This window comes from Bison bison, unplaced genomic scaffold (assembly GCF_000754665.1).
Source record: "Bison bison bison isolate TAMUID 2011002044 unplaced genomic scaffold, Bison_UMD1.0 scf7180017864215, whole genome shotgun sequence".
Lineage (NCBI taxonomy): Eukaryota > Metazoa > Chordata > Mammalia > Artiodactyla > Bovidae > Bison > Bison bison.
The window spans coordinates 328,507-343,329 of NW_011494787.1; the positions used below are offsets into that span (position 1 = coordinate 328,507).

A 14,823-nucleotide genomic window follows, 5' to 3' on the forward strand; every position below is an offset into this window, starting at 1 on the left:
TGAAGTCTAAACTGTGAAATATGCGGCCGTAATAACGCCACGGCGTGGGCCGTCCTTCAAAAGGGCCACATCCTCAGTCGGCTGGCACTTGCCACCGGCGGGGGGGCTGTGGTGGCTTTTGTTTGCTGTCCCGCAAAGGCTGGATGCCCGCCACCCTGCCCTCCTGCGCCCCAGGAGACCCCGGACCGAGGGAGGGGTCCCCGCCCGCTGGACTGGAGGGCGTGGCGCGACTGTTGGGCGGCCGTCGGGCGACCCGGGCCGCGGGGCGGCCCGCTCAGCTGTTTCCGGCCCCTGTTTGTTGTGCGGGAGGAGGCTGGGCCGGGCCGCGCCGCGCTCGGGCCCCGTCTCCTCCCGATTGGCCCGCGGCGTCACGTGCCGGCAATCAGCTGGGGCCAGCCGGGGCTTCGGGGCCTGGGCGGCTGCGGCTGTTCACACCCGGCGCCGGGATCGCCTGCGGTCCCCACGGCGAGCTGCATCCTTCCTCTCCTCGTTGGTAGGGCGGTAGGCACGCTCTGGCTCGTTTATTCTGCACTTGTAGGTAGGACAATGAATGTTGAGGACAGCGGAAGCTGGAAAACTGAACTACTACAAAGATCTGTTTTATCCCGACATTTACTAGTCTTCTGTTTCAGGGAGGGTCTGGGAAGGTGAACAGCTCATTTATTTTTAAATTTTTTCTGTTTACAGAGCCCTGTTGGTAGTCTGAGGATTTTTATTGCAGATCTCCTTGACAGATGGAAAACAAAGTAATCTTCAGGCTGGCCTTGTGTTTTCGGAAAGTTAGACTTGCTAGTGAAATAACTGAGGATAATAGAGTATTAGCTAACTTTGCGCAGTCGCACATACAGTGTAGCTGCTGTGTTCCAACAAAGATGACCCAAAATGTATGCAGTGTATCCAGGGTACATATTTGCCAGATGCGAAGTGTCTTGGTGTAATCTTTTTCTAGAAGTTTGTTGCATACTTGTGTGTTAGATGAGAAGGAAATTGCAAAGAAATTGCCAACTTTTCTCTAGAAACTAATCATTTTTAGTAAAAAGGCATAGGGAAATGAAGGGTAACAGTTAAATATTAGTAATTTATGAAATGAGTGTTATGAGAATTCAAAAATGGGACAATGAGACTGAAATAGGAAGGGTTCTATAAAGTGGATTGGTATTGATTAGACCTAGAAAATGAGGCTTTGGATTGCTTTTGGGCAAACAGAGGCTTAGGAGAGAAAAAAAGGCCTGGAGGCTTTACAAATAGAAAGTGGAGCTAAAAGAATTTTGTACTTTGTACTAGAAAGGGAAAGTCGCTTAGAAGTGTCTGGCTCTTTGCGAGCCCATGGACTGTATTTGGAATTCTCCAGGCCAGAATAGTAGAGCGGGTAGCCTTTTCCTTCTCCAGGGAATCTTCCCAACTCAGAAATGTAGCCTTTCCCTTCTCCAGGGGATCTTCCCAACTCGGGAATAGAACCCACATCTCCCTCATTGCCAGCGGATTCTTTACCAGCAGAGCTACAAGGGAATCCAGAGAATACTGGAGCCTATCCCTTCTCCAAGGGATCTTCCCAACCCAGGATTCGAACTGGGGTCTCCTGCATTGTAGGTGGATTCCTTATCAACGGAGCTATCAGGGAAGCCCTCTGGAGAAGGGAAAGGCTACCCACTCCAGTATTCTGACCTGGAGAATTTCATGGACTGTATAGTCCATGGGGTTGCAAAGAGTGGTACACAACTAAGCGACTTTGACTTTTGTACTAGAATACCAAGCAAATGTCATGCTCTTTGGAAGTGACCAGTGTCTTCCTTTAGCACATTCTTGCCCAGCTCAAGGCCCAATACAGGCCTGCTGCTTTGGTGGGGGGTGGGGGGTGGGGGGGAGCATGTTTTAAGTTTATATCTGGCAGCCATCTTATCTATAGGAGAGCATGTTGATGAAATGTGCTCAAGTAAGTTATTTAACTCTATACAGGAACCTAAATTGGATTTTAACAACATACAAAATACATGTTGCTACATCTGAAATATCTGGTTGGATCCTTGAGGACCTTTGCCTAGGTTTAGTTGCCTTTGCTTTATTTAAGTGGTAGGAGAGGATAAAAAAAGGTTTAGAAAATAAAAAAGGAAGGGAAATAAGGCCAAAATTAAGTCTAAATGTGAGATTAAACTAGCTACTACCCTCCAAAAAACAGTCCATGAGATGGGAAGCTAGTCCTAAATATTGAGATGTGAAGATAGTCCTACTAAGTATAATCCTGCGGAGAGTATCATTTTAGGTTTCATAGTGCCTAAATGGTTGTATAAACCAGTATCAGTTTCAATGGTAATCCTGTGTAGTAATGGTGGTGGTGTAGGAACTGAAAGTTAGCTGTGACATGAAACTTGTTACTTCACACGTGAATCTGGAAACCAGACAGTTGAATTATACTCCAGTCCATCCAGTTAGAGACTTTTTTGACTCATGGTATTGCATCACAACAGAGTAGAGAGATCCTAAGTTTGTCTTGCCAAAAACTGTTTTGGGGAGATTACTAACTCAGATTGTTTAGCTGACTCACCGAGTTACATGACTAGTCTTATTTTTAAGTTATGACTAAACAGAATTGTAGAAACATAATAAACTTGGAAAACGTTTAACAACAAGGCATTATTTAGAGAGCAAAAAATATATATATGTTACTGTCAAATGAAGACCTGATGCCACAACTAGAACGTCATTTGAAACAGCAAAGTAAACTGGTCACGTTTTATAAGAGAACTAGAGGAAAGCACAGCTTGTTTCACCAAAACCTTGGCTTGGTGGATATTTTGTACAAAAATTGGAGAATTGGTTTTATGGATCAATTTATTATTTTCTCTTGTAGGTTTTCAATAGAACTTATCATAAATCAGTATGAAATAATTGATGAGATTACAGTAGAAAAAGTGTTAATTATAGTAATCAGCCAAGGGCTGTCTTTGGGTTTTGTTCCTTTTGTTTTGGAGAGCAAGGAGACTGAAAACTAGATATACCAGCTTGTTTTCGCAGGTTTCCATTTTAGCCAGACTTTTGCAACATACAGCCTCTCCTGGAAGGGCAGATTCCTTAACCCTTTCTGCTCTAGGCTTCTGCACACTCAGGTCCCTGGAGGACAGTCTTTGCATCTTGCATTTGCCCACCAACTCCTAGGGTAGTGGAAAAGCCCCTCTTACCTGTTCAGTGATAGAGTTGGGTGGAGTGTGTGTTCTGTTGCCTGTGGCAATGCCCTGAGGAAATAATTTAAAAAAAAAAAACCAAACACAAAGTCTGTGAACTGGGTGTTTTCTCTAAGAACCCCAGAGGGTTCTTAGAGATCCCTCCCTGGTATTTTTAGGGCTGGGAAGTGTGATTCCTTCTGCTTGCCAGGATTGAATCTGAACTGGATTATTAGTTACAGGGAGGGCAAGTGCCTATTTTAAGACCTAGAATTATGATACTAAGAATTTGAGATGCTTCAGAAGTTTCTAGCTTTCCTTCTGCATGTCATTTCTGTCACTTGGTCACTTAGCTTTGCCATGGTTAACAAGAAATGAAGCTAGTTAATTGTTGATTTTATTTTCTTTTTGAAACCTTGCTTTCTTCATCTGTAATAGAGGGAGGTTAGGGTGGAGAATGTTGAAAAAGATAATCTAGTTTTACTAAATTTACCTTTATTTAGCATTTATTGTGTGCCAGGCACTGTTCTCAGTGTAGTGCCATTTAATTTCCACAACTCAGAGATGAATACTGATACCACCGTTATATTGATGAAGAAACTGAGGTGAAGATACCTTATCCAAAGTTTACACAACTTTAAGCAGTGGAGCTAAGATTTGAACCCAGAGTTCCAGTATTTGGGATACATTGTTTAAATCCTGGGGGTGGAGAGAGGAGGAGGCAGCAGCTGGTTATACTATCTGTTTTTATAATCTATGTATTATTGATCTTCAACATGCTGAACTTGCTACAGAAAGTTGAAGACCTTAGTTAGAAAACCCATGAGGAAAATGGGAGTGCGATTAAATTGATTGTGTCAAATATTCCTGTTGATCCTTAAACCTGAATGCCAACCAAGTTTCCTTTTTTTCTAAGATTGCCTGCTTTCTAAATGAAGAGCTCTTTTGCTGTCTGAACAGGTTTTTCAACAAGGGTCAGTGCATTTTCTTTCAAGGGCCAGATGGTGAATATTGTGAACTTTGTGGGCCGTAAGGTTTCAGTAGCAACTACTCAAACTCTGCCATTATACTGAAAGAGCAGCCAAGTATCAACAAATGGGTCTGGCTGTGTTCCAATAAAATTTTATGTATGGTCACTGAAATGTGAATTTCATGTAATTTTCATGTGTCACAAAAATATTCTTTTGGTGTTTCTTCCCCAACCATCTTAAGATATAAAAAGCATTCTTATGTTGCGAGCCATATAAAAACAGGTGGTAAACTGATTATTGCCTATAGGCCTTAGTTTTCTGACCCTTGCTTTTAAAGAAAATATTCAGCAATAAGCCAGACTAATGAACAAGGTATCATATTTGTTAGTGTGTATATGTGTGTGTGATGTGTAAATCAGCACCAGTGGTGAAGAAGTGAAATTTGAAATTAATGCAGTACCATTTACATTAGCATTCCCCCAAGATGAAATATTTAGATATAAATCTAACAATGTGTACAAGATCTATGTGAGGAAGAATATAAAACTAATGAATGAACTCAAGAACAACTAAATAAATGGAAAGAATTTGTGTGTTCATGGATAGGAAGACTATATGTTGTCAAGATGTCCTTTCTTCCAACTTGTTCTGTAGATTTGGTACAGCCAAAATTCAAGCAAGTTACTTTGTGAATATCTCAACAAATTGATTCTAAAGTTTCTATAGAGAACAGAAAACCCAGGAGAGGCAACACAATATGGAAGGAGAAGAATTAAGTCAGAAGACTGACACTACCCAACTTAGTATAGAAAGACTTAGTATAGAAAGAAAGTGAAAGCCACTCAGTTGTGTCTTACTCTTTGCGATCCCAAGGATTATACAGTCCATGGAATTATCCAGGCCAGAATACTGGAGTGGGAGTCTTTCCCTTCTCCAGGGGATCTTCCCAACCCAGGGATGGAACCAAGGTCTCTCGCTTCACATGCGGATTCTTTAGCAGCTGAGCCACAAGGGAAGCCCAACTTCAAGACTTAGTATATATCTACAGTAATCAAGACAGTATGGTGTTGGTGAAGGAATAGACAAATAGATCAATGGAACAGAATAGAGAGCCCAGAAACAGGCCCACATATATATGGTCAACTGATCTTTAACAGAGAACCAAAGGTTTGTCAGAATTTTGGTTATAAACTTGAACTTCAACACTGATTACAAAACACACATTACTTAAGCACAGTAAGTGCTCTCAGAATCAACAGAGAACATTAGTCATCTGTGAAAGCAGCTCACTCTTAAGATATTTTACAAATGTGTGACTGAAAATACTGTTACTCTTCTAAGTCCAAGCTAGGTGATCCTGGGAAGTAATTTGGGTTTTTTAAAATTATTTATTTTTAAACATTTTATATTGGGGTATAGCCAATTAACAATGCTGTGATCATTTCAGGTATACAGTGAAGGAACTCAGCAATACATATACACGTATCTATTCTCCCCCAAACCCACCTTCGATTCAGGCTGGCACATAACACTGAGCAGAGTTCCATGTGCTATATAACAAGTCTTTGTTATCCATTTTAAACATAGCAGTGTGTACATGACCTGGGAAATAATTTGGATGTAAAAACAATTAGAAGGAGATTGATTGTGGAAGGGTTTGTGGGGATTTGGGGAGATGATGAAAATATTCTAAAAAGCTGGTTTGTGGTGATGGTAGCACAATTTTGTAATTTACTAAAAATCATTCATTTGTACACAACAGTGGCCAAATTTTATGTCAATTATTCCTTTAAGAAAATTGTTTTTAAAGAATGAGCTATATACTATCCTGTCAGGTAAAAAGTTTCTGACAGGATAAGCTGTGTATAAGCTCTTAGAAAGGGGTGTCTGAAGTACATGCCTTTTATAAGTACATAAGGCTGAAGTACCTTACTTTCATAGCTCTAGAAGTGATGAGAATGTGAACTAAGTTATTGATGAAGAATGAGGAAGAAAGACCTTGAAAAGTGATTTAGGAGGACTTCTCAATTTTGCAGTTTCTTAAAGAAGTTGCCAGGGTTTCTAGTTTAGGAGAGGGATTAGAGTTGCCACCAGCAAAGTTAGGGAATGTAGGCGGCTCAGCATGGAGGCAGGAGAGGTGTGTGAGAAATCTGAGGAAGAAAGACTGAATTTGGCTGTCTCTTCTGGTCACTAGAGAGTAAGTGGGGCTAAAAGAACTGGAGCAGAATTTAGTTCAGATCCTAGTTTGGCCAGTTTCATAAAGTTACAGCCTTTGTCTTCCTCTACAAAAGTAGGATACTACATACTTACTAAGAAATTGTTAAGGTTGAATGTGATACGTAAAGTACTGAATGCAGTGTCCCATATGATGTTGATACTAAATATCAAGTCTTAGACAGAGTTCAATATATTGCCTAGGTCCAGAGAAACCTCGGAGAAGGCAATGGCACCCCACTCCAGTACTCTTACCTGGAAAATCCCATGGACGGAGGAGCCTGGTAGGTTGCAGTCCATGGGGTTGCTGAGAGCCGGACACAATTGAGCGACTTAACTTTTCATTTCCATAAATTGGAGAAGGAAATGGCAACCCACTCCAGTGTTCTTGCCTGGAGAATCCCAGGGACGGGGGAGCCTGGTGGGCTTCCGTCTATGGGGTTGCACAGAGTCGGACACAACTGAAGCGACTTAAGCAGCAGCAGCAGCAGCAGAGAAACCTAATTCAGGTGTTTTGCCATAGCTTTTAAATGACCTTCCCCTTCTGTGGAGCAGTGCCAGTGTGCTTGCCGTCAGTCTCCTGAGTATGCACGGGGGAAATGAACGGTAGGTTGCACTCCTAGCCTGGTGAGGTGAAGGCCTAGCACATGAAATTCAATGGCCTGCGAAGGTTTTTCTGTGTTCCAGAGACCTTTGACAGCAAGCGGTGTTTTGCTCACTTCTGATAGATTCTCTGGCATTGTAGCTTTTCTCTTTTGGCAAATGAGAACTACATTTTACAGTTCTATGTACATATATAGAACTCTATACATGGCACCCACAACTAGGAATAGGGAGTCTATATAGATATTTTTGGTCTTGTAATGAATCATGTAACTGAATTCAGTAAAAATAGTTGGGTAAAAGTTAAAAATAGTCTGAATTTGAAGCAAGAAAGAGAAAGCATGATGTTAAATCTATTTACCCCATTTAGAAACCGTTTTCCTGTATCCAGTAGTGAGCAAATGGTCACAGCTGTTAATACTGAACCAAAGATAGAATGATACAGGCAGAAGGTATAGGGAGAGTTTGTTTCGAAGTTCAGAATGTGTTCCTCAGTAGTATTGCATCTGCTATCAGTCAAGTCAAAAATATCTGGTTATTCCTGAATTATTGTTGAAGTAACTTAGATGAATATTATATTTAAAAGTTTGAAGAAACATTGGCTTGAAAATAACAGTTCTCAGAAGCCCAAGCTGGAGGATAAATGACCGCACAAATACTAATTTTTAGAGAAATAAAGACTGAGGAGTATGTCTTCAGAGGTGTTACCATAAAACCCTGCTGGTGATTCCTTTCTGTAAATGACTGGTAGTAAGAAACATGACCCAGATCAGCTACTCACAGGGTCATTGGATGCTTAATTTGGATTAGGAGTCATAAACTCAGATGTCTCACAGGTGAAGTAATTATGTGGCACAAAATAGATAAAAAGCAAATGAAATGGCCTTGTGGGAAGTGTTGAAGGCACCTCTCAACTCTAGCCAGTTGTTGCCATATAAGAATATATGTCCTGTGTTGCCAGCTCTCCCCATTGTTTAAAAAGAAAGGCTCAAAACAGGCTGTTAATGAAATCTCTCAAATTTTAAATGATTCTCAACTGTTTTTTATTAAAAATTAAAAACCCTGGGCCAAATTGAACACTAATGTTTTGGTGTGGGAAGGGTTGTTTTGTTCACTGCAGTGTTCCTATGCCATCAAATGAATTCAGCCAGCAGGCCTCAGATTTGGACCCTTTGAGCTTTGTGTAACAAATACTGTGTTCTTAGGCATCTGGGAAAATTAATGCTATCCTAAAGACTAAAACAATAGGCAGCAAGTCTTTTATTGTCATTTTAAGTCTTATGTTTTTACCCAGGGTTTATTCGTTGACACTCTTGTTTACTAGCTATAAATTGTAGTATATTTACTATTTGTTTTTCACTACTTATTAAACTTTCATATAGTATTTAGTGGGAGTCATAATTATCTTGGTGACAGAAATGTCACATTTCTGATGACATTAAAACTGCCTTATGGCTGAAGTTGACAGATGTTAGAAGGAATGGAATTTTCTTTTTAATTTGTAATGGAATTTCCCCAAGTTTAAGATGACACTGGATTGCACATGGATTCTACATTTTTCTTTTCTGTAGCAGCAGCTGTATCAGCTCTGCATGGCGTTTTAAAGACAAATAATATTAAATATTTGAAACACAGAAGCTGATCACTACACAAAGGAATAAATTCTTTTTAAAATGAAAAGCTACAGTGTATTCTTGATTATACCTACTGCTGCTAAGTCGCTTCAGTCATGTCCGACTCTGTGCGACCCCATGGACTGCAGCCTTCCAGGCTCCTCCATCCATGGGATTTTCCAGGCAAGAGTACTGGAGTGGGGTGCCATTGCCTTCTCCTAGATCTCTAAAAATGTGCTGTTTTGGGAGATAACTGCAGTGAATCAACTTTACTTCCCAGGTGGCTCAGATGGTAAAGTGTCTGTCTACAATGTGGGAGACCCAGGTTCGATCCCTGGGTAGGGAAGATCCCCCGGAGAAGGAAATGGCAGTCTACTCCAGTACTATTGCCTGGAAAATCCCATGGACGGAGGAGCCTGGTAGGCTACAGTCCATGGGGTTACAAAAGAGTCGGACACAACTGAGCGACTTCACTTTAAAATACTGGAGTGTGATTATCCTTGTTTCAGAAATTGGATTCAGAGCTTTTTTCCCAATGTTTCAGCACTTCTGTGATTTATTGAATCAAAAGACTTTCTTAAATATAGTAAGTTACATAGTAACAGTTCATCTTGCTCCTCTCTGTTCTTATTTTCCTAGCCTTATGCCAGCCTAGACCATCTTGTATGTCCTCTTTTTAGAGGAGTCAGTGTTAGAGTAATGGAAAAAATTTGGCTTTGAATTGAGTGAACCATATTCTGATTATGATTTTCTGTACTTGAAAGCTGTGTGACCTTTGACCAGTTAGTAACCTTGAATAATCTATGAACTGGAGGCAACAACCTCACAGAGTTGTTGTGGATTTTGAAATAAGTAAAGCTTCTCTGGTGGCTTGGTGATAAAGAGTGCGCCTGCCAATGCAGGAGATGCAGGTTCAATCCCTGGATCAGGAAGATCCTCTGGAGAAGGAAATGACAACCCACTCCAGTGTTCTTGCCTGGGAGATCCCATGGACAGAGGAGCCTGGTGGCCTACAGCCCATGGGGTTACAAAAGAGTCGGACACGACTTAACGACTGAACAGCAACAACAGAGCACCTAGTATAGTGCTCCACAGACTCAAACTTACCAATTTAGTGCCATCACCCTACATGGTTGTTGATGCACCTGATGACCAGAGAAACAGGCACCCCATGCTCTCAAACCAGGTTACACACTCTTGTCCCATAAGTCTTTTCTCAAATTACAGATACTCAGAATATATACTTGTTAGTTGCTCAGTTGTGTCCAACTCTTCGCGGTCCCATGGACTATAGCCCACCAGGCTCCTCTGTCCATGGGATTCTCCAGGCAAGAATAACTGGAGTGGGTTGCCATTTCTTTCTCCAGAATGTATACTTAACTCTGTGCTAAACCTTTTTCCTCACCTCTCTGCTGGTGTTTCTCATCATTTGGTTTGATATTGCACACTGTCTTCTTGTCTTTTTCATATCAAAAGAGAAGGGATATTCTTTGGCCTTCCTAGTGAGAATATTTACTTCCTTGACTCGTTGCTTCTGAAGTGTTCTTAGCTTGAGTTTGCCTATTTGTTTGGTCCATGTGTGAACTTTGGATCCTTTCATTCAGAGTCAGCTATTTCATGTATTGAAATGATTTCGTGTATTGTATGAAGAGATCATATATGTGTATATAAATGGTTCTCTGTGACACCACCAAGTAGATCCTAACAAGTTAAAAAATCATAATGTATTTCTTGTCCTTTTTTATCTGTTCCCAGGTTTTTAGAGCTTCAGCTATAAAAATGGGCAGGATTTTCCTTGATCATATCGGTGGTACCCGTCTGTTTTCCTGTGCAAACTGTGATACGATCCTGACCAACCGTTCAGAACTCATCTCTACTCGGTTCACAGGCGCCACTGGCAGAGCATTTCTTTTTAACAAGGTTTGTGGGGAAAACTGATTTCATTTCCTCACTGGGTTCAGTGGATATATTTGATAGCAATACCAGAATACCCCTCAGAGCGTGGAGATGCCAAGAAGATTCCGAATGAGAGCTGCACTCCATAGAAATTGCCTGCTAGTTTGTCTTTGGGACTTCAGGAAAGCATTACTAGGCTGTGATTTTTAGGCTGGAGAGTTTTAAGGACTATGTTATGATAAGGGTGGTCTCCATTGCTTCAGGAGACACTCAGGGTAAGAATGTGGTAGTGACTTCACAGACTGTCAAGAGGCTGAAACACCCCCATAGCACTAATTTACCCTTACAGGGAGATAGCTGCATTAAGCTGTTGTAGTTTGACAGTGCAAGTGAATAAGGATCATCTAACTAACTTCCTGCTCTAATTTACCAATCATCGTTCTGATTATGATTTGGCTAATAGGTTTGTTAACCGAAGTGTTTCCTGACTTACAGATTAATGTATAGTCTGCCTTTTTCTCTCATTTCTGGCTTGCTTTCAAATTGGTTGATGTGATTCTGCCTCCTGGAGTCTAATGGGTACTAGCAAAGTTGAATTTCTAGATATTCCAAATATCCTTGAACTACAGAACTAGTCCAAGGTACTGTTCTTAGATATTCAACCTAAACTTCCCCAGGGGACACCCCTCTGTACCATTTAGAAACAAGTATTTTCTCTGAAAGAATTGATAGTGTATATACATCTTGGTCTTTATTTAGGTATAGAGCAGGGGTTGGCACACCATGGCAGGCTGGCTGTTTTTGTAAGTAAAATTTAATGAACCACAACCATGTTTACTCATCTGTGTATTATCTATGGCTGCTTTTGTGCTACCACAGCAGAACTTAATAGCTATAACAAAGACCAGATAGCCCTTTTCAAAGCCAAAAGTATCTGGCTCTTTACAGAAAAATTAAGCATGGAGGATTATTGGAATCCTCCATGTTCAGAGTCATTGGAAATTCTTCCATAGATTCTTTGAACCCACTTGAAAACCATATATTAAAACCTACCCCCAGTCTGTTAGTAGATAAAATTGTTTCAGAAACAGATTTTTACAAACTTTATGGAATACCTGTTGTATACTAGGTTCTTCTGTATTGGTAGCCTTGTCTACACTCATCATTGAATGGTTAATTATAACAGTTGGACCAAGACCTACATTTTATGACTCCAAGTTAAGGACTCTTCACTATAACACAGAAGTGTAACTAATGTGTATAAATAGGGTGACTTAGAATAATACATGATTGCATTACATATCCAGTTCAGTTCAGGTATTTACCTGTCCCAGCAGTTTGTCAAAATAGCTCTTGGAAAGTGTGTTGCAGGTTTGACAGACAACTGCTATTTGCTTTTCTGACGTTGCTGTTCTTTCACCAACAAAAATATTGTGTACCATGTTTGGCAGATAACTTACATGCCTTTGCAATTTTGTTTTCATGTGTTTCTTAGGTAGTTAACCTACAGTATAGTGAAGTTCAAGATCGGGTCATGCTCACTGGCCGCCACATGGTTCGAGATGTGAGCTGCAAAAACTGCAATAGCAAACTGGGATGGATCTATGAGTTTGCCACTGAAGACAGCCAGCGTTATAAGGAAGGTCGTGTGATCCTGGAACGCGCTCTAGTTCGAGAAAGTGAGGGCTTTGAGGAGCATGTACCATCTGATAACTCTTGAAGAAAAAGAGAGAAATCCATCTTTTCCCAGGTCTCCTTCACTGAAAACAAAAATCTACTTACATACACTGTCACCTTAGCATCAGAGTCGGATTCATGAACTGCGGAACAAGAGGTTGTGAGAATCTATGATGGAACCTTCCTTTCTTTCCTTTTTTTTTTTAATTTTCTATTTTCCATCCAACAGCAGTGTGTAGAGAGAATATTATGCAGATGCCGTTTTTGTTTTTTTTTTCCCCCTGTGTTTACATCTTGAGGCAGAATAGTCTATCTGCAGCTACATGGTGGGCTATGTGAGGAAAAAAATCTGGGCTATTAAGAGTGAAAAGTATTTTATGTAAATTTTGAAAGGAAAGTGTGTCAAGAGCATGATTTTTAAATTTATTTGGGCTTCATTTTAAGACTTTTTAAAAAAACCCAGTTATTTCACTTGATTTGCTAGCTTCAGAGAAGAGATCCGAATTTGTGACCAGCGCTAAAGGTTCAGTGTTAGTATTGCTTGTGCTGGCCGTTGTGCCATATTCTTGTTGGAGATGAACCGTAGCATCAGAGCACACTCTTCCTTGTCAGTCTTGACCCAAAGATGTCACCATTCCTAGTTATTTGTCACCACATAATTGGTGTTGATTGGAAACTTTTCCTGATATGGGGCAGAACTGCTTGGTTGTCTTTTCCATGTAACTTAAGCATAGTAATATAAATAAAGTAATAGTTGGATGTTTTTGGTCCTGTGTTGCTTTTAAAATCACCTTTCAAAAGAGCAGAGTATTTGATAAGTAATTGTCATAGTAGTGTTTCTTTTCATCTCTTAAACTAAATTGACTGTATATAAGATACTTCTTTGTTTAAATTAAAGCATACTGTTTAAATCCACAGTATTGCATTTAGAAAACAACTGAACAGAATGTCCATGTGCATTCATGCAGAAAGCATTTCTTCTGCATGTGTTTTAAACGGAGGGAAGTGAAGCAGCCTATCTTTTTAATAATAATAAGCATTTCAGCATATCCTTTTCAGTTTTGCATTGATTTTGACAAGTCTGTAGAGCCTGATAGTTACATCAAAGGATTTAAATCTCCTAGCCTTATTTTCTCAGATCTTCCCTCAGAAGTTTAGGTGTTGAAATCAAAACTGTACTTGGTCCCTTCAAGTTGATAGGGATCAAATTTGACTCAGGGGGTTATTTGAGCCCAAAATTTACAGCATTAAGAAGTATTAAAGTGTAAATGTTTCTTTATCCAAACCATTTCTAGGTATTTTAGTATTTGTTAAATGGCATTAAAATTGACTAAATACTTCAATGAATGAATGAATGGCTGTTTGCTCAATTTCTAGGTTCTATAGTGGTGAATGTTATGATTAAAAATATAGTCTCTGTCTGAAGATGCAATTTGTCCTAAATTAATTGGCAAAATCATCCTGTCATTTGATACTAGAAGTGACTTCTGAGTACAGTTAGGATTTTCTCTTATTTGCCTTTGGGCTCTTGGTTAGAGGCATATGTCTCTTGATTTGGTAGGTGTATAATAGTGCATTTGAGATATGTGGACACAAATTCTTCTCTTTCCTTCACCATGGACTACATCTTCAAGTATTAAGAAACAGCATTGATTCCCATTCATTTCCATACTGGCCTTTGATTATATGCAGACTGCTAGTAGCATGCCTTACCTATAGCACTATGTGCATTTGCTGTCACAATAAAGGATATTTTGTCTTGCATTGGTGCAAAACTGCTACTTATTTTCCACTGATCTTTTTTTCTAGTGATCATCTTAATTGTAATCTATGAACACGTACATCATACCTTTGAGTAGCTATTGCTTTTTTCAGTAGGCAGTGATAAGGTGACATTATGGTTTAGTTAATTCTACCTAATCTACAACTGGAAATATTGAATTTACCAACATTAACTTATCTGAGATTATTTTTGCCTCAGACACTAACAACTATAGTTTTAGTGTATATGAACAAACAAAAGTGTCATAGCACCAGGTTAACTTTAGGTGACTGTACCAGGTACCCTAGCCCGATTCTCTCTGCCCTTCCTTTTAAAAACTTCCTTTGGTGGGGGAAAAAAAAAAAGCAAAAACAAAGAGCAACGTGGAGGATCCAGTCAGATTGGATTGTGTACAGAAAAGTAAGCACACTGTTGCCTTGAGATGGGAAACCGCTATTGGGAATGATTTTGCTGTGGGAAGGGAAAGGTTAACCAGATACAGGTGAGTATACTATATAATGAGTGGCTTACTGAAGTGTGAATACATCCTAAAGTGAGTATTCCAGGTTTAAAATTTTTAGTACTTATATAATAATTTAAGTTACAATTGTGAGTGGCTATTTTGATACTAGAGGAAAAAATAGCTATACCGTTAACTTTTCTAAATTACATATTCATAAAGGTCATATGGGGTGTTTAAATGCAGAGTCTGGGGCCTGGCCTAGGCCTGTATCAATTCACAGGTAATTTTTGATCAGGCAGGATATAAAAGCTACCAATTGTAAAATATTCAGAGACATTATGGGGTTCATTTTTAGAACAGTTAAAAATACCTCACAGTTGAAACAGATCTAGTAATTAATTGCATGTCTGTTTTTAACACTGGCTTTCCAGGAGCCATATAAAACCAAAACTCTTCTAATCTTGGA

At 39.8% G+C, this 14,823-nt stretch overlaps 1 protein-coding gene across 4 annotated transcripts in view; it reads left to right on the forward strand.

Moving 5' to 3' along the window:
• The window catches only part of YPEL5 (yippee-like 5 (Drosophila)), a 14,498-nt gene extending 602 nt beyond the window's left edge, over positions 1-13,896 (forward strand). The window contains exons 1-3 of one of the 4 annotated variants that reach the window (XM_010845276.1): positions 399-493; positions 10,315-10,479; positions 11,951-13,896. In XM_010845276.1, the coding sequence (XP_010843578.1) occupies positions 10,339-10,479; positions 11,951-12,175 (366 nt within the window). In that variant the 5' untranslated portion in view covers positions 399-493; positions 10,315-10,338 and the 3' untranslated portion in view covers positions 12,176-13,896. Of the gene's footprint in view, positions 1-398; positions 539-10,314; positions 10,480-11,950 lie in introns of those variants that run through there. The other 3 variants (XM_010845275.1, XM_010845274.1, XM_010845273.1) reach the window with 3 other exon arrangements.
• Positions 13,897-14,823: the final 927 nt, after the last annotated feature.